General features: G+C 36.0%; 1 protein-coding gene across 1 annotated transcript; it reads left to right on the top strand.

Annotated features, from left to right (window-relative positions):
• Window positions 1-15,096: 15,096 nt before the first annotated feature.
• LOC587669 (glutathione S-transferase alpha-4) lies at window positions 15,097-18,052 on the top strand. Its single transcript, XM_787383.5, has 5 exons — window positions 15,097-15,102; window positions 15,558-15,733; window positions 16,400-16,547; window positions 17,008-17,145; window positions 17,829-18,052. The coding sequence occupies exons 1-5, from the start codon at window positions 15,097-15,099 to the stop codon at window positions 17,955-17,957; spliced, it is 597 nt and encodes a 198-aa protein (XP_792476.5). The 3' UTR covers window positions 17,958-18,052.
• Window positions 18,053-20,260: the final 2,208 nt, after the last annotated feature.

The raw sequence follows: 20,260 nt of genomic DNA, 5'->3' as shown, positions 1-20,260 counted from the left end.
CAAATATTGTAAAAATTTGAATTATCACAACTTTCGGGCCGAAATTGTAAGGGCTGGGGGTGGTTCAGCATTTTGGAGGAAAATATTTTATTTTTGAATAGGCTAGTTTCCCCATAATGAATGTACAGACATGCGATTAGATGGATCCTGAACCCTATATCCCTTTGAAAGGGGCGTAGGGGCAAATATTGTAAAAATTTGAATTATCACAACTTTCGGGCCGAAATTGTAAGGGCCGGGGTGGTTCAGCATTTTGGAGGAAAATATTAATTTTTTTATTAGGCTAGTTTCCCCACAATGAATGTACATACATGCGATTAGATGGATCCTGAACCCCATATCCCTTTAAATGGGGCGTAGTGGTAAATATTGAAAAATTTGAATTATCACATCTTTCGGGCCGAAATGGTAAGGGCCGGGGTGGTTCAGCATTTTGGAGGAAAATATTATATATTTTGAATAGGCTAGTTTCCCCATAATGAATGTACATACATGCCATTAGATGGATCCTGACCCCATATCCCTTTAAATGGGGCGTAGTGGTAAATATTGTAAAAATTTGAATTATCACACCTTTTGGGCCGAAATGGTAAGGGCCGGGGTGGTTCAGCATTTTGGAGGAAATTTTTTTTTTTTTTTAATTGGCTAGTTTCCCCATAATGAATGAACATACATGCGATTAGATGGATCCTGAACCCTATATCCCTTTGAAAGGGGCGTAGGGGCAAATATTGTAAAAATTTGAATTATCACAACTTTCGGGCCGAAATTGTAAGGGCCGGGGTGGTTCAGCATTTTGGAGGAAAATATTATATTTTTTTTATTAGGCTAGTTTCCCCACAATGAATGTACATACATGCGATTAGATGGATCCTGACCCACATATCCCTTTGAAAGTGGCGTAGGGGCAAATATTGTAAAAATTTGAATTATCACACAACTTTCGGACCGAAATTGTAAGGGCCGGGGTGGTTCAGCATTTTGGAGAAAAATATTATATTTTTTCCATTGGCTAGTTTCCCCAAAATGAATGTACATACCTGCGATTAGATGGATCCTGAACCCTATATCCCTTTGAAAGGGGCGTAGGGGCAAATATTGTAAAAATTTGAATTATCACAACTTTCGGGCCGAAATTGAAAGGGCTGGGGGTGGTTCAGCATTTTGGAGGAAAATATATTTTTTTTTAATTGGCTAGTTTCCCCATAATGAATATATATACATGCCATTAGATGGATCCTGACCCCCATTTCCCTTTGAAAGGGGCGTAGGGGCAAATATTGTAAAAATTTGAATTATCACAACTTTCGGGCCGAAGTTGTAAGGGCCGGGGTGGTTCAGCATTTTGGAGGAAAATATTATATATTTTCAATAGGCTAGTTTCCCCATAATGAATGTACATACATGCCATTAGATGGATCCTGACCCCATATCCCTTTAAATGGGGCGTAGGGGCAAATATTGTAAAAATTTGAATTATCACACAACTTTCGGACCGAAATTGTAAGGGCCGGGGTGGTTCAGCATTTTGGAGAAAAATATTATATTTTTTCCATTGGCTAGTTTCCCCAAAATGAATGTACATACCTGCGATTAGATGGATCCTGAACCCTATATCCCTTTGAAAGGGGCGTAGGGGCAAATATTGTAAAAATTTGAATTATCACAACTTTCGGGCCGAAATTGTAAGGGCTGGGGGTGGTTCAGCATTTTGGAGGAAAATATTTTTTTTTTTAATTGGCTAGTTTCCCCATAATGAATGTACATACATGCGATTAGATCGATCCTGAACCCTATATCCCTTTGAAAGAGGCGTAGGGGCAAATATTGTAAAAATTTGAATTATCACAACTTTCGGGCCGAAGTTGTAAGGGCCGGGGTGGTTCAGCATTTTGGAGGAAAATATTATATATTTTGAATAGGCTAGTTTCCCCATAATGAATGTATATACATGCAATTAGAAGGATTCTAACGCCTATATCCCTTTGACAGGGGGGTAGGGGCAAATATTGTAAAAATTTGAATTAACACAACTTTTCGGGCCGAAGTTGTAAGGGCCGGGGTGGTTCAGCATTTTGGAGGAAAAAATTATATTTTTTGAAAAGGCTAGTTTCCCCACAATGAATGTACATACATGCCATTAGATGGATCCTGACCCCCATATCCCTTTAAATGGGGCGTAGTGGTAAATATTGTAAAAATTTGAATTATCACACCTTTCGGGCCGAAATGGTAAGGGCCGGGGTGGTTCAGCATTTTGGAGAAAAAATATTATATTTTTTTAATGGGCTAGTTTCCCCACAATGAATGTATATACATGCCATTAGATGGATCCTGACCCCCATTTCCCTTTGAAAGGGGCGTAGTGGCAAATATTGAAAAATTTGAATTATCACAACTTTCGGCCGAAATTGTAAGGGCCGGGGTGGTTCAGCATTTTTGAGAAAAATATTATTTTTTTTCAATTGGCTAGTTTCCCCAAAATGAATGTACATACATGCGATTAGATGGATCCTGAACCCTATATCCCTTTGAAAGGGGCGTAGGGGCAAATATTGTGAAAAATTGAATTATCACAACTTTTCGGGCCGAAGTTGTAGGGGCCGGGGTGGTTCAGCATTTTGGAGGAAAATATTTTATTTTTTGAATAGGCTAGTTTCCCCATAATGAATGTACAGACATGCGATTAGATGGATCCTGAACCCTATATCCCTTTGAAAGGGGCGTAGGGGCAAATATTGTAAAAATTTGAATTATCACAACTTTCGGGCCGAAATTGTAAGGGCTGGGGGTGGTTCAGCATTTTGGAGGAAACTATTTTATTTTTTGAATAGGCTAGTTTCCCCATAATGAATGTACATACATGCGATTAGATGGATCCTGAACCCCATATCCCTTTAAATGGGGCGTAGTGGTAAATATTGAAAAATTTGAATTATCACATCTTTCGGGCCGAAATGGTAAGGGCCGGGGTGGTTCAGCATTTTGGAGGAAAATATTATATATTTTGAATAGGCTAGTTTCCCCATAATGAATGTACATACATGCCATTAGATGGATCCTGACCCCATATCCCTTTAAATGGGGCGTAGTGGTAAATATTGTAAAAATTTGAATTATCACACCTTTTGGGCCGAAATGGTAAGGGCCGGGGTGGTTCAGCATTTTGGAGGAAAATTTTTTTTTTTTTTAATTGGCTAGTTTCCCCATAATGAATGAACATACATGCGATTAGATGGATCCTGAACCCTATATCCCTTTGAAAGGGGCGTAGGGGCAAATATTGTAAAAATTTGAATTATCACAACTTTCGGGCCGAAATTGTAAGGCCGGGGTGGTTCAGCATTTTGGAGGAAAATATTATATTTTTTTTATTAGGCTAGTTTCCCCACAATGAATGTACATACATGCGATTAGATGGATCCTGACCCACATATCCCTTTGAAAGTGGCGTAGGGGCAAATATTGTAAAAATTTGAATTATCACACAACTTTCGGACCGAAATTGTAAGGGCCGGGGTGGTTCAGCATTTTGGAGAAAAATATTATATTTTTTCCATTGGCTAGTTTCCCCAAAATGAATGTACATACCTGCGATTAGATGGATCCTGAACCCTATATCCCTTTGAAAGGGGCGTAGGGGCAAATATTGTAAAAATTTGAATTATCACAACTTTCGGGCCGAAATTGAAAGGGCTGGGGGTGGTTCAGCATTTTGGAGGAAAATATATTTTTTTTTAATTGGCTAGTTTCCCCATAATGAATATATATACATGGCACTGGTTTTTTTAACATATACCAAATGTGTCCACAATAGGGTCTGAAATGAAATCATGTTTACTCACTTCAAACATGTATTTTTAGGATCAGGACTATTCATATTTTTGAGAAATGCAAATTTTGGACCTTAATCTATCTCCTTATTTATTCACCAGATATGAATACTTTGAGTTTTTACAATTTTATTGTAAACTATAGCACATCTAATAACTGTGATATAAAACTCATTTGCTATTAACTTCACCAACAAATATGTTGGTCTTTAAGAATATGTTTGAGAGATTATTCATGCAAAATTTTGAGTTTCTATCTTGAAAAATACAGATTTTGTGTCCCTTGAAAGTGAAAAATAGCTCCAAATTAGGGTTTTGACAATAAAAAGTTTTTATTTCAATAGGTAAAATGCTTTTTTCTTAGGTCAAACTTATTTTATTATAACAACTGATGATACAAGTTAAATACAGCCAAAAAAATTGGGGAACCAGTGCATTGCCTAATAATTTCCATATGTCACACCACTGGTGTTTCGGACGTTACACACTGTTAACATCAGAACTTTATTCAAGTTAATTGCTTTTCTTAAGGTATTATTGACCTAAGTTACATTAATTGTTTGCAGAAAAATATTTCTTTAACATTTATTGAAAAACTTGCGCAGTTTTAATTAGTTTTTCACATAAACCTAGTTTGTCTTCATCGAATACTCAATTTATGTAAGGTATACTGTTCATATCAGGAACGTGTAGTTAAAAATGCTTATGTGATCTAACAAAGTGAAATATGGAGCTAATAGCAATTGTAGTCATCACAACTCCTAGAAAATTCACTTACAAGCATACTCTCTTTTGCAGGTTATGAACAACAGTGTACAATATATGCTATAGTTTGTTTCGGATGTTACAAGATGTGAACATTTCAATCAGATCATCAATTTCTTCAAACTTTACAACATAGATGTTTAATCGGCTCGCTTTGTACTTTGCCTTAAACTAGATTCATGAAGTGTGTCATTCAATAATATCATTATCACATACATGTACAGTGTGTACAGTGTAAGCAAAACATTACATAAATATACTTTTAACAAATAAAAGTATACAAAAGTAACCCCAGCCATTTAAGTAATAAGAAATATGGGAATCCTAATTCATTGTACATCCCGATATTTTTGCATAAATTTGAGGAAGTTACTATATCTTTAGGATCATGAAATGATCATTAACATGTACATTTTGTTATTAGGGTCAAGCATTTGAAAATTATTTGTACATAAGGCTAGTACATTTGAAGGTAATTCATCCAATGAAAGGAAAAAATTATGAATTAATTAATTTTTAAGAGGCTACACCTTATTTTCATGTTCATGCTTAAATTCCCCCTACAAATTGGTAATCCATTTTCTTGTCATTTGGAAATTTGGCAGATCTACAGCTATGTCAACATTATGTTGTACAAGTTTCTATAATAGGTATCGGATACTGATTACTGATTATTGTTTTATAATGGAAGCCTTTGTGCTCATCAATTGTACATATATGCAACCGATGAGTGTGTCATGTAGTGTGCAAGCCAATTTCATAAAATTGCTTGATAAATTGTTATCATTATTAAGCGTAAATGCCAATTCCAGTTTTGGATAATGGCAGTAGTAATCCTTTCTACATAGATTAGTTACATGTACTGAGTGCCCCTTTAAAAATGTATTTTCAGATGAAAATACATATTTCTCATAAATTTTTAGAAATACATTTTAATTTGCTTGATTTTCTCAACTTCATATACCTGTATCATATCCATGTCATGACCATGCACACTGGGTATTGCTTAAGTGGGTGATTTTGATTTTTGTAACCTACCAGATAGTGTAAATTGACCATACAATCTTTGGTTATATGACATCATTTGGAACAACCTCTATACAAATGAAAACCTCATGATTTGCAAACACACACCAATGTAAATAGCAAAAGGAGAGGTTGAACAAATGAAATTTGATATTCTCACATCTATCATTGCCCCTCATTTGAACTAGTTAAAGTATGAAAATGTCTGTTAACAGTTTAATGTAACGTCCGAAACGTGCTAACAGCATACCAGAAAGTGCTGTTAAAGTGGCTGAATATTTGTTATGAGTCACTTTTGTTGAGATTTTTTCTGATAAATTACAATTAAGGATATACTGAAGCAACCAGCCATGCCTTGCATCACAAAGTGTGGCTTCAATATTTTATGTTTTATAAGTCAATTTTGCAGAAAATTTAGATATTTTACGGATTATTTGATTTTTGGCATCATATTTCTACACATTTTTATATTTAAATCTAAATAAAATCATCAAAATAGTGTTTTTAACAGGAGTGTCCATTGTGAAATGGTAACTTGCAGATATGATCGAAAATAAGGTGAAATTTGTCGACTTTGTGTTAACAATAAAATTGTGTAACGTCCGAAACACCATTCTTGTGATTACAAAAAATTAATGGATTTGAAAGACCTGATTTGTGTTTTGACTTGTCTTAGGACTTATAATAACTTATTTCATTATGATTTATTCACTCTAGATACCTTAAAATATGGATTATTATCATTTTATTGGTATTTTTTGTTTCGGACGTTACATTTGTTTCGGACGTTACAACTGTTAACGGAAAATTGGTTTTAACTATAAAATGGTATTGTAGTAATGTATTGCAAGTTTCTTTGTTTTGGTGGGTAGCTGCCATGAGATGTTAACAAAATGTTATGATAGATATATCCTGCTGTTCTTATATTTTCTGCTACTTCAACTTGAAAATTGTTTCGGACGTTACAAAACTGTTTACGGAAAATGAGACAACTTTTTCAAATTTTGAGCATATTTCTAATATAAGCGCTACTATAATTAAATTATATTTTCTTTTAATATAATCACTTGGAGCAACTAATAAACTCACTCAAACCATATACAATCTCATTAATTTGTTGTTCTAGTGGGTTAAATGAGGGTCTACATTGTTTACGGACAATGTAACGTCCGAAACGCCATTTTCAATTGTACTTTTCCATTAAAATAGGGGAGTTGATTCAGATTACTGTTAAGTTTCTTTAAGATCCACTCATGCTCATTAATCATCAGTAGAAAAAAAACATATTGTTTGTGGCTATATATTTTTTTCAGCTCCGACCAAAATGGCATGTCAATTTTGTTACATAATTCCGTAAACAATTTGCTGTTCAGGGATACCTCATGCGCATAAAGCAACGATGAAAATTTTTCCTTAAGCTATGGGAGGTTAACCTAGGTCCATGCTACAAGAAAAAGTTGTTACTGATTTCTAATTCTTTATATTTGGAAAGTTTCAGGCTCTCAAAGGGCCATTTAGGTATTTGGTCATAGTTAAAAAAACCAGTGCCACATGCCATTAGATGGATCCTGACCCCCATTTCCCTTTGAAAGGGGCGTAGGGGCAAATATTGTAAAAATTTGAATTATCACAACTTTCGGGCCGAAGTTGTAAGGGCCGGGGTGGTTCAGCATTTTGGAGGAAAATATTATATATTTTCAATAGGCTAGTTTCCCCATAATGAATGTACATACATGCCATTAGATGGATCCTGACCCCATATCCCTTTAAATGGGGCGTAGGGGCAAATATTGTAAAAATTTGAATTATCACACAACTTTCGGACCGAAATTGTAAGGGCCGGGGTGGTTCAGCATTTTGGAGAAAAATATTATATTTTTTCCATTGGCTAGTTTCCCCAAAATGAATGTACATACCTGCGATTAGATGGATCCTGAACCCTATATCCCTTTGAAAGGGGCGTAGGGGCAAATATTGTAAAAATTTGAATTATCACACAACTTTCGGACCGAAATTGTAAGGGCCGGGGTGGTTCAGCATTTTGGAGAAAAATATTATATTTTTTCCATTGGCTAGTTTCCCCAAAATGAATGTACATACCTGCGATTAGATGGATCCTGAACCCTATATCCCTTTGAAAGGGGGGTAGGGTCAAATATTGTAAAAATTTGAATTATCACAACTTTTCGGGCGGAAGTTGTAAGGGCCGGGGTGGTTCAGCATTTTGGAGGAAAAAATTATATTTTTTGAATAGGCTAGTTTCCCCACAATGAATGTATATACATGCAATTAGAACGATCCTGACCCCCATATCCCTTTAAATGGGGCGTAGTGGTAAATATTGTAAAAATTTGAATTATCACACCTTTCGGGCCGAAATGGTAAGGGCCGGGTGGTTCGGCATTTTGGAGGAAAATATTATATTTTTTGAATAGGCTAGTTTCCCCACAATGAATGTATATACATGCAATTAGATAGATCCTGACCCCCATTTCCCTTTGGTAGGGGCGTAGTGGCAAATATTGAAAAATTTGAATTATCACAACTTTCGGACCGAAATTGTAAGGGCCGGGGTGGTTCAGCATTTTGGAGGAAAAATATTTTTTTTTTTCAATTGGCTAGTTTCCCCATAATGAATGTACAGACATGCGATTAGATGGATCCTGAACCCTATTTCCCTTTGAAAGGGGCGTAGGGGCAAATATTGTAAAAATTTGAATTATCACAACTTTCGGGCCGAAGTTGTAAGGGCTGGAGTGGTTCAGCATTTTGGAGGAAAATATTATATTTTTTTTATTAGGCTAGTTTCCCCACAATGAATGTACATACATGCGATTAGATGGATCCTGACCCACATATCCCTTTGAAAGTAGCGTAGGGGCAAATATTGTAAAAATTTGAATTATCACACAACTTTCGGACCGAAATTGTAAGGGCCGGGGTGGTTCAGCATTTTGGAGAAAAATATTATATTTTTTCCATTGGCTAGTTTCCCCAAAATGAATGTACATACCTGCAATTAGATGGATCCTGAACCCTATATCCCTTTGAAAGGGGCGTAGGGGCAAATATTGTAAAAATTTGAATTATCACAACTTTCGGGCCGAAATTGTAAGGGCTGGGGGTGGTTCAGCATTTTGGAGGAATATATATATTTTTTTTAATTGGCTAGTTTCCCCATAATGAATGTACATACATGCGATTAGATAGATCCTGAACCCTATATCCCTTTGAAAGGGGCGTAGGGGCAAATATTGTAAAAATTTGAATTATCACAACTTTCGGGCCGAAGTTGTAAGGGCCGGGGTGGTTCAGCATTTTGGAGGAAAATATAATATATTTTGAATAGGCTAGTTTCCCCATAATGAATGTTTATACATGCAATTAGAAGGATTCTAACGCCTATATCCCTTTGACCGGGGGGTAGGGGCAAATATTGTAAAAATTTGAATTAACACAACTTTTCGGGCCGAAGTTGTAAGGGCCGGGGTGGTTCAGCATTTTGGAGGAAAATAATATATTTTTTTATTGGGCTAGTTTCCCCACAATGAATGTATATACATGCCATTAGATGGATCCTGACCCCCATATCCCTTTAAATAGGGCGTAGTGGTAAATATTGTAAAAATTTGAGTTATCACAACTTTCGGGCCGAAATAGTAAGGTCCGGGGTGGTTCAGCATTTTGGAGGAAAATATTATATATTTTGAATAGGCTAGTTTCCCCATAATGAATGTATATACATGCAATTAGATGGATCCTGAACCCTCATATCCCTTTGAAAGGGGCGTAGTGGCAAATATTGAAAAATTTGAGTTATGACAACTTTCGGGCCGAAATGGTAAGGGCCGGGGTGGTTCAGCATTTTGGAGGAAAAATTTTTTTTTTTTATTAGGCTAGTTTCCCCATGATGAATGTACATACATGCGATTAGATGGATCCCGACCCCCATATCCCTTTGAATGGGGGGTAGGGGCAAATATTGTAAAAAATTGAATTATCCCAACTTTCGGACCGAAGTTGTAAGGGCCGGGGTGGTTCAGCATTTTGGAGGAAAATATTATTTTTTTTCAATTGGCTAGTTTCCCCAAAATGAATGTACATACATGCGATTAGATGGATCCTGAACCCTATATCCCTTTGAAAGGGGCGTAGGGGCAAATATTGTAAAAATTTGAATTATCACAACTTTCGGGCCGAAATTGTAAGGGCCGGGGTGGTTCAGCATTTTGGAGGAAAAAATTATATTTTTTGAATAGGCTAGTTTCCCCACAATGAATGTACATACATGCCATTAGATGGATCCTGACCCCCATATCCCTTTGAATGGGGGGTAGGGGCAAATATTGTAAAAATTTGAATTATCACAACTTTTCGGGCCGAAGTTGTAAGGGCCGGGGTGGTTCAGCATTTTGGAGGAAAATATTATATTTTTTGAATAGGCTAGTTTCCCCATAATGAATGTACAGACATGCGATTAGATGGATCCTGAACCCTATATCCCTTTGAAAGGGGCGAAGGGGCAAATATTGTAAAAATTTGAATTATCACAACTTTCGGGCCGAAATTGTAAGGGCCGGGGTGGTTCAGCATTTTGGAGCAAAAATTTATGTTTTTTAATTGGCTAGTTTCCCCACAATGAATGTATATACATGCCATTAGATGGATCCTGACCCCCATTTCCCTTTGAAAGGGGCGTAGTGGCAAATATTGAAAAATTTGAGTTATCACAACTTTCGGGCCGAAATAGTAAGGTCCGGGATGGTTCAAGCATTTTGGAGGAAAATATATTTTTTTTTTAATTGGCTAGTTTCCCCATAATGAATGTACATACATGCGATTAGATGGATCCCGAACCCTATATCCCTTTGAAAGGGGCGTAGGGGCAAATATTGTAAAAATTTGAATTATCACAACTTTCGGGCCGAAATTGTAAGGGCTGGGGTGGTTCAGCATTTTTTGAGGAAAAAATTATATTTTTTGAATAGGCTAGTTTCCCCATAATGATTGTATATACATGCAATAAGGAGGATTCTAACGCTTATATCCCTTTGACAGGGGGGCAGGGGCAAATATTGTAAAAATTTAAATTATCACAACTTTTCGGGCCGAAGTTGTAAGGGCCGGGGTGGTTCAGCATTTTGGAGGAAAATATTATTTTTTTTTAATTTGCTAGTTTCCCCAAAATGAATGTACATACATGCGATTAGATGGATCCTGAACCTTATATCCCTTTGAAAGGGGCGTAGTGGCAAATATTGTAAAAATTTAAATAATCACAACTTTCAGGCCGAAATTGTAAGGGCCGGGGTGGTTCAGCATTTTGGAGGAAAATTTTTTTTTTTTTTATTAGGCTAGTTTCCCCATAATGAATGTACATACATGCCATTAGATGGATCCTGACCCCCATATCCCTTTGACATGGGGGTAGGAGCAAATATTGTAAAAATTTGAATTATCACAACTTTTCGGGCGGAAGTTGTAAGGGCCGGGGTGGTTCAGCATTTTGGAGGAAAATTTTTTTTTTTTTCAATTGGCTAGTTTCCCCAAAATGAATGTACATACATGCGATTAGATGGATCCTGAACCCTATATCCCTTTGAAAGGGGCGTAGGGGCAAATATTGTAAAAATTTAAATTATCACAACTTTCGGGCCGAAATTGTAAGGGCCGGGGTGGTTCAGCATTTTGGAGCAAAAATTTATGTTTTTTAATTGGCTAGTTTCCCAACAATGAATGTATATACATGCCATTAGATGGATCCTGACCTCCATTTCCCTTTGAAAGGGGCGTAGTGGCAAATATTGAAAAATTTGAATTATCACAACTTTCGGGCCGAAATAGTAAGGTCCGGGATGGTTCAGCATTTTGGAGGAAAATATATTTTTTTTTTAATTGGCTAGTTTCCCCATAATGAATGTACATACATGCGATTAGATGGATCCCGAACCCTATATCCCTTTGAAAGGGGCGTAGGGGCAAATATTGTAAAAATTTGAATTATCACAACTTTCGGGCCGAAATTGTAAGGGCTGGGGTGGTTCAGCATTTTTTGAGGAAAAAATTATATTTTTTGAATAGGCTAGTTTCCCCATAATGAATGTACATACATGCGATTAGATGGATCCTGACCCCCATATCCCTTTGAATGGGGGGTAGGGGCAAATATTGTAAAAAATTGAATTATCCCAACTTTCGGCTAAAATTGTAAGGGCCGGGGTGGTTCAGCATTTTGGAGGAAAATTTTTTTTTTTTTTATTAGGCTAGTTTCCCCATAATGAATGTACATACATGCCATTAGATGGATCCTGACCCCCATATCCCTTTGACATGGGGGTAGGAGCAAATATTGTAAAAATTTGAATTATCACAACTTTTCGGGCCGAAGTTGTAAGGGCCGGGGTGGTTCAGCATTTTGGAGGAAAATATTATTTTTTTTAAATTTGCTAGTTTCCCCAAAATGAATGTACATACATGCGATTAGATGGATCCTGAACCTTATATCCCTTTGAAAGGGGCGTAGTGGCAAATATTGTAAAAATTTGAATAATCACAACTTTCAGGCCGAAATTGTAAGGGCCGGGGTGGTTCAGCATTTTGGAGGAAAATATTATTTTTTTTTAAATATGCTAGTTTCCCCATAATGAATGTATATACATGCAATTAGAAGGATTCTAACGCCTACATGTATATCCCTTTGACAGGGGGGTAGGGGCAAATATTGTAAAAATTTGAATTAACACAACTTTTCGGGCCGAAGTTGTAAGGGCCGGGGTGGTTCAGCATTTTGGAGGAAAATATTATTTTTTTTAAATTTGCTAGTTTCCCCAAAATGAATGTACATACATGCGATTAGATGGATCCTGAACCTTATATCCCTTTGAAAGGGGCGTAGTGGCAAATATTGTAAAAATTTGAATAATCACAACTTTCAGGCCGAAATTGTAAGGGCCGGGGTGGTTCAGCATTTTGGAGGAAAATATTATTTTTTTTTAAATATGCTAGTTTCCCCATAATGAATGTATATACATGCAATTAGAAGGATTCTAACGCCTACATGTATATCCCTTTGACAGGGGGGTAGGGGCAAATATTGTAAAAATTTGAATTAACACAACTTTTCGGGCCGAAGTTGTAAGGGCCGGGTGGTTCAGCATTTTGGTGGAAAATATTATATTTTTTTAATGGGCTAGTTTCCCCACAATGAATGTATATACATGCCCTTAGATGGATCCTGACCCCCATTTCCCTTTGAAAGGGGCGTAGTGGCAAATATTGAAAAATTTGAGTTATCACAACTTTCGGGCCAAAATAGTAAGGTCCGGGGTGGTTCAGCATTTTGGAGTGAAATATTATTTTTTTTAATTGGCTAGTTTCCCCATAATGAATGTACATACATGCGATTAGATGGACCCTGGACCCTATATCCCTTTGAAAGGGGCGTAGGGGCAAATATTGTAAAAATTTGAATTATCACATCTTTTCGGGCCGAAGTTGTAAGGGCTGGGGTGGTTCAGCATTTTGGAGGAAAAAATTATTTTTTATGCCTCCGCCACCGAAGGTGGTGCCGGAGGTATCATGTTTTCGGGTTGTCCGTCCGTACCTCCGTACGTCCGTCCCGTTTGACCGTTATCACAATATCTCAAGAACCATTTAAGATTTAAACTTAAGACTCGGGAATAGTATTTATTACCATAGGAAGACGATCTGATTAGATTTTGGAGTACGTAGGTCAAAGGTCACAGGTCAAAGAGGTCAACTTATGAAATTCCTTGTATTGAGTTTGTTAGCGCGATATCTCAAGAACCATTTGAGATTTAAACTTCAAACTTAAGGATAGTATGTATCACCATAGGAAGACGATCGATTAGATTTTGGAGCACGTATGTCAAAGGTCAAGGGTCACAGAGGTCAACTTATGAAATTCCATACATTGAGATTATTATCATGATATCTCAAGAACCACTGGAGATTTAAACTTTAAACTTAGTGATAGTGTGTATCACTATAGGAAAACAATCTGATTAGATTTTGGAGCACGTAGGTCAAAGGTCAAGGGTCATAGAGGTCAACTTATGAAATTCCATACATTGAGATTGTTATCATGATATCTCAAGAACCACTGGAGATGTAAAAACTTCAAACTTAAGGATAGTATGTATCACCATAGGAAGACGATCTGATTAGATTTTGGAGCACGTAGGTCAAAGGTCAAGGGTCACAGAGGTCAACTTATGAAATTCCATACATTGAGATTGTTATCATAATATCTCAAGAACCACTGGAGATTTAAACTTCAAACTTAATGATAGTGTGTATCACCATAGGAAGACAATCTGATTAGATTTTGGAGCACGTAGGTCAAAGGTCAAGGGTCACAGAGGTCAACTTATGAAATTCCATACATTGAGATTGTTATCATGATATCTCAAGAACCACTGGAGATTTAAACTCCAAACTTGTTTAAATTGCTCTATGGCGGAGGCATCATTTTCGACTGCGCGCAGTCAAAATTCCATCTAGTTATAGCCTGTTTTATGTATTTTTCTCATGGAAAAACGGTTGGGAAATTTAAAAAATGGTTGGGAGAATTTACTGTTAATCACTGTTAGAGGGTGCCTCACATCGACGCCTTCAAAGAGAACCATAGATATCTTTGTGGTTTGAAAATTTGTTCAGGATTTTTTGCATGTCAGAGGGTTAGCATAGTAAAAGGAATATAGTAAGTAACATTTTATACAAAAATTAATCAATTTTTTTCATCAGCTTTCAACAATGTTACCGAGTCACTTTAAAGGTAAAGACCAGTTATGGTCATGCGATTGCATTGTGAAAGAAACGTTGTGGAATCGATCAGAAAAGGTTGATCATCTAGCATATACATGTAAGTATTGGTGTGTACTGCAAGGTTCTGGAATCATCAAAATGATAAGAAATATGTCCCAGTCTTCGTAAAGTTACAAGCACTGTACACAGAAAGGTGTATATGGGACTATACGCACACGTGCGCGATATGTGTGTTTATCTCTCACAGACCATGTAGATAAACTAATTTACCAAATATATCAATTAGTACGTAGTCGGTTTCCTGGCAAAATTGTTATCATCATGTATTAGTCAAAACATATTCTTTCACATGATTGGTAATAAGAGCTTCCATTTCATTTTTTGAAATTGGGGCGTTTCCAATTCTGGTCTTTACCTTTAAATGTACAGTGTACCAATCGCCAGTAGGCCTACTTAATTGCTCTTGATATAAGGGGTTCCATGTGATACTGAATTAAAAATTGATATTGGAAGAAGGGAAAAAAAGGGGGCTTGTCCGGGAGTCGAACCTGGAACCCTCTAGCAAGTTGCAAGTTTCTAACAGAAAGATAAATAGTAATGAAAATTCTAAAATAAGTAGTACATCCAATCTCCATTTTGATACGCTATCAGATAATTGATACAATTATATTTCATCATCTGTATAATGGATGTCTTTTCATGTAAAAATGGAAAATTGATGCGTTCCACTTGTAGTGTTTATTATGAGGCACCACACATATTTTTTGTAGCTGTATCACAAATTATGTTGTTCAGGTCAGTGATACACTAAAGAGTAAAGACTGTTAATTCATTATTTTCCTCTCTAACTGAGCTGTATTATGGAAAAATATTGATGATCTTCCATTTCTTGTCTTCCATCATTTTTTGTGTTTTTCTTTGTTTACTTTGAATTTATGATTTATATGATAACGGTAGCCATTAGCCAATTAAAAAGAAATTGCTCGAAATCTCTCTATGTCCATATCTCATATCAACTAAAATCATGAATTTCTATAATCCTTCTTGTCTTATAGATGTAATTGTAACTATTTAACATTATATCCCTGTGTATTTTTCAGGAAAATAATTCACTTTTTACCATCTTCCATTTTCATCTCCAAAAAGCTATTTAATAAGATTGCATTTTCCCTTTCCCTTTCCCATGCAGATGGCAAACTGATGTTCAAGCAAGTTCCTCTGCTGGAGATCGATGGCAAGAATCTTATTGGGAGTGAGTGCGTTCTTCGCTATGTCTGCAACAAGGCTAAACTACAAGGGAAGTCAGATGACGACCAAACCAAGTAAGCAGTGGGAAGTGGGTTAATAGTTATAATTTTGACCCACATATATACGTACAGAGGAACCTTGTAATAAAGAATACTTACAGCAAATAGGGATGACTTTAGTAGTCCTGTATCGGATTGGTTTCTTCAGCCCATCGGCCTGATAATACTAGCCATAACACTAATCCTAACCTCAAAACCCTCATTGTCATAAAAATCTGTCCCAATTTTTATGATGTTACATGCCATATTTAGGAGCATTTGAAGAGCCATGTTTTTCAGGGAACATTTTTTATCTGATGTTCTTCGATCACACTTGCATGATACAATGATAGCGCTCACAAATTATTGTTCAGCTCTTCCCAGAACTCAACCTTCTCTTTAAGAGCAGTGAGAACTAAATATCTTATACTTCCCAATGATCTAAGCCACCATGCCTTAAGAGGATTTTTTTTTTTTTTTTTCTTCAAAGTACAGTTATAGATTTTCACAAAAATCCAAAACTTATATTTTCATATTAAACAACCTACAAAAGGGTCATTATTTCTCTTTTGTATACCAGTACTCATGCTTTCTGAAAGTTTCACTAGAATGTTCATAATTTTCTCACAGTTTCCAACCTAGCCTAATTTTCTATGAAAAGTCTATTCCCATTGAGCATTTCTTTAAATTGTATCGTTTTAGGATTGAGATGCTGTCGATGGGAGCCAAGGACATGCTGAATGCAGGATTCAGTGGTGCTAAGTTTGAGGCAACGTCGGAGAAGGAAGAAGAGATGTTGCAGAGTGCAGCCAAGCAGTGCAAGGATAGGTACCTACCAGTCTTCGAAAAAGTGAGTTTGTACAAGGAAACTTAGTTCCAGGGGGGTGTTTCACAAAGATCTTAAGTCGAACTTAACTCTAAGTTGGACTTAAACATTACCGAGAGCCATTTGTAGCCTTACGGTAATATAAAATATAAAGTATAAAGTATTTAGTCTTTTCATAAATTCCACATCAAGAACATGAAATCTCCTTGAAAATAGAAATAAGTTTTACAAAATATTTTCAAAGCTGCTAACAGCTTTTCATAATTGTTATATTCCACCTTGAGAGATAAGTTCAACTTAGGATCTTTGTGAAACATCCCCTGTTTAGCAGGGAATGTGATGTGTAACTGCCAATCATCCCGTTCTTTGGAGGAATGATTCTTAGTTTTGGGCCTTCAAACTTTTGTTATGAACCTTAGATTCCTCTCTCCTTCTGGATAGTTGTGTGTAAAACTGTATTTCTGTGTTATTTATTTGCATGCAGGTTTTGGGCGAGAATAAGTCTGGGTTCCTTGTCGGAGATTCGCTCACCATGGCTGACCTCATGTTCTTTGACGGTCTCAGCTTCGTGAACGAGATCCCCCAGGTCAAGCCGTTGTTAGATGAATTTCCAAACTGCAAGGTAGGTTGAAGAACTTCACCCTTTGACCCCTGGGTCATTGCATTCCCATAGGTTTACCCATAGCATTTCAGAGCTGTATATAGGTCTGAATAAATTGGTTTTGCTCTTCAAATTGGCAACAGTTATTTATATTTCCCACTCTTTCACAGTTTAAAAAATATAGGCATGTATATGATATGAAATATTGTGAGTGAAAATTACGACAACAAAACACAAGAAATTGTCAATTTATACACAGAACCTGGTATAAAACGGGTTTTGATAATAAAGGGTAATTTCCCCTTTCCTAAGGACTTTGTAACAACAAAGTTCATGTGTCCAAGTAGTTCTGAGTAAAGCTATACATTGCTGCATGTCTCTTATTTTGGTTCAAGAATAAACTTACAAACTTCCAGTCATCATTAGAGCCAATGATATCACAGAATCTCATGGATTTGTGTATTGTTCCTTCTGAAGTATGTAATGGTTCCATATTCCTACCACAGAAAACTTGTAACAATTCCATTTGTTGTCTGATAGAGATATTAGAAATAGGATAGTTTACGTCATGTTATATATTGATCAAAAATATTTGGAAATCGTCTATATAACTGTACTGCCCATTTATTTAAGATCAGTGCTGGGGTGGGGATGCATGGGTCATTAAATCAGTCTTTTTTGTTCTTTCTCTTTTTGTGGCACAGGCCTTCATCGTCCATTTCTCCAGTCAGCCAGGAATTAAAGATTACCTTGCCAGCCCCAGGCGCCACCCTCCTCCCAACGATGAGTATGTGCAGGGTGTCCGGAAAGTCCTGATTCCACCAAGCTCCTAATGCATGTTGTGTGCTAGGCAAGTTTGACAATCACAATGGATCCATCTCATATTCACTGCCTTTCAGCAACAAGCAATCTATGTTCAGGGTTTCAGTGAAAAAAATACACGGGGGCTCGGGCGAGATAGCCCCCGAAAAGCCCAAAAGATCCCCCAAAAATGATAAAAAAGCCCTGTAAATTTGCATAGAGTTCAATGCAAAACAAATTTTAGAATGTTAGTTCCATGCAGGCAAGCTTGAAAAGTAGTGTCGAATGTTAAAGGGTAATCCAACCTTAGAGGTATAGACCAGTTTTTGAAATGCCCCCCTCTCAAAAAATGAAATGGAAGCTCTTATTACCAATCATGTGAAAGAATATGTTTTGACTAATAAGTGATGATGCAAATTTTGCCAGGAAACCGCCTACTAATTGATATATTTGGTGAATTATCATATCGATCCGGCCTTGATAGATATCGCAAAGTTTGAATTAAATCAGACCGGTAATACGATGAGAGAGTTATGAAAATTTGAAATGTGAGATCACTAAATCTATGCAATTTTCAAATGGGCAATGTGGTCAACTGAATGGATTATGCCATAATCATGGATCACTTCCCCGTTTGTTGAGTAAAAACAAAATTCATTTGTTTCTGTTTTTCTTCTAAGTGCCTTCTCCTTTGGGGTACTACACAAAATATAATATGGACAGCATAATATCATAGGTTTTCCAAAAAGAAGAAAATAAACCCTCCTGAATCGTACATTTTGAAAAAAATAAAAGTTTTCCGGTACTACATCGCAGTAACATTACTGATTAGTGAATACAACTTTCAAAATATACAACTTTCAAAATATACAACTTTCAAAATGTATAACTTTCTGATTTCTTTTAGAATAGTTTTCTATTAATTAAGGTGGGATTTTCCTTCAAGTCTCTATATAAGAGACTAGTTGTAATGAGTGTCACCGAGGTGTAATGAGGCTATTATGATAGTTCTGGAAGTGGTCCAAGTATATGGTCAATGTGGCTGTTTTTTTTATACCTTCTGAAATCGTATATGTATGTTTTGCCTATTGGAAATGATTGTAAATCCATGTTTTCATATATAGGTTTTCCAAAGACAAAAAGTACATCTGCCAAAATAAAACACAATGTTCAGTACTTATCCATCATCATATTCCACAGTATTTGTTAATTGTTATCATTTTAAATCCTTAATCATGTACATGTATATCTGTTTGTAACTTCAAAAGCATGCAGCTGTATGAGACTTTAATAAAGAAACAAATAAACAATTCAATTTATCCAGCATGTCTGGTAGTTATCTTTTGTCTTTTGTTTCTATGGAAGAGAATCTCCTTTTTTTTGTCGCCCACATACAGGTAACCACTAAGTTATTCATACCTTTACCAAGTTTTGTAATTTTTAAAGTATGTGAAAAATTCTTGATATTCTTGTTTCTTGATAAAAGTCTACACGTATTCAACAAAGGCCCTAATTCAATTCAACTAACTTTCATTCTGGAGTTACGAAAAACAAAAAAACACATCAAATTTACAAGGGGTATGAATAATTTAGTTGTTACTTATAAGATGGGTAGAAGAATCCCTGCAATCTGATTGGTCAATTACCATGTAATTATTTTTACTGGACGCACGCGATATCGGCGATCGATACCACCGATATCCTTTTTTTAAAAAATTCTCATTTTAATTTTTTTTTTCTTTAGTTACTTTTATTGTAAAGTTAAAGATATTTGAATAAAATCAGTGAAAATTTGAACATATTCGGGCAAGGAATAAGGAAGTTAAAGCTTTTTGAAATGACTAGTCACTAGAGGGTGATATTCAATTTGATGCATCATCTTTGGACAACTCTCCATGCCTTTTGTACATACAATTTCATGTTTTTCCTTCTTTCTTGTGATTGAGATAATCTACTCCCCTGAAAGCAAGGTATAGAATGCAAAATTATATTCTACTTCACATATTATGAGGTCGGATCAAGAACACAAATAAATATGAAGAAAACAAACAAATTGTGAAATTCTATGTACAAAAGGCATGGAGAGTTGTCCACAGATGATGTCATCAAATTGAATATCGCCCTCTAGTGACAAGTCATTTCAAAGAGCTTACTTCCTTATTCCTTGCCCCATGATTTCTTTCAAATTTTCACTGATTTTATTCAAATATTTTAAACATAACAATAAAAGTAACTTAGTATGAAGGTTTTGGTTCCCTTTAATAATTTTTTTTTTTAATGATTTTTTTGGTGATAATTATTTGTTTTTCGTGTTTTTTGATAATTATAATTATTT

This window comes from Strongylocentrotus purpuratus, unplaced genomic scaffold, assembly GCF_000002235.5.
Source record: "Strongylocentrotus purpuratus isolate Spur 01 unplaced genomic scaffold, Spur_5.0 spur5_scaffold_21, whole genome shotgun sequence".
In the NCBI taxonomy this organism is placed as follows: Eukaryota; Metazoa; Echinodermata; class Echinoidea; order Camarodonta; family Strongylocentrotidae; genus Strongylocentrotus; species Strongylocentrotus purpuratus.
The sequence above is the reverse complement of the archived record's forward strand: the minus strand, read 5'-3'. Positions and strand labels throughout refer to the sequence as shown.

Excerpts from the sequence above, each read along its gene's own strand:
- LOC587669 (XM_787383.5), top strand. Across the intron at positions 15,734-16,399 it reads TCAGATGACGACCAAACCAA|GATTGAGATGCTGTCGATGG; the intron begins GTAAGCAGTGGG and ends GTATCGTTTTAG. Across the intron at positions 16,548-17,007 it reads ACCTACCAGTCTTCGAAAAA|GTTTTGGGCGAGAATAAGTC; the intron begins GTGAGTTTGTAC and ends ATTTGCATGCAG.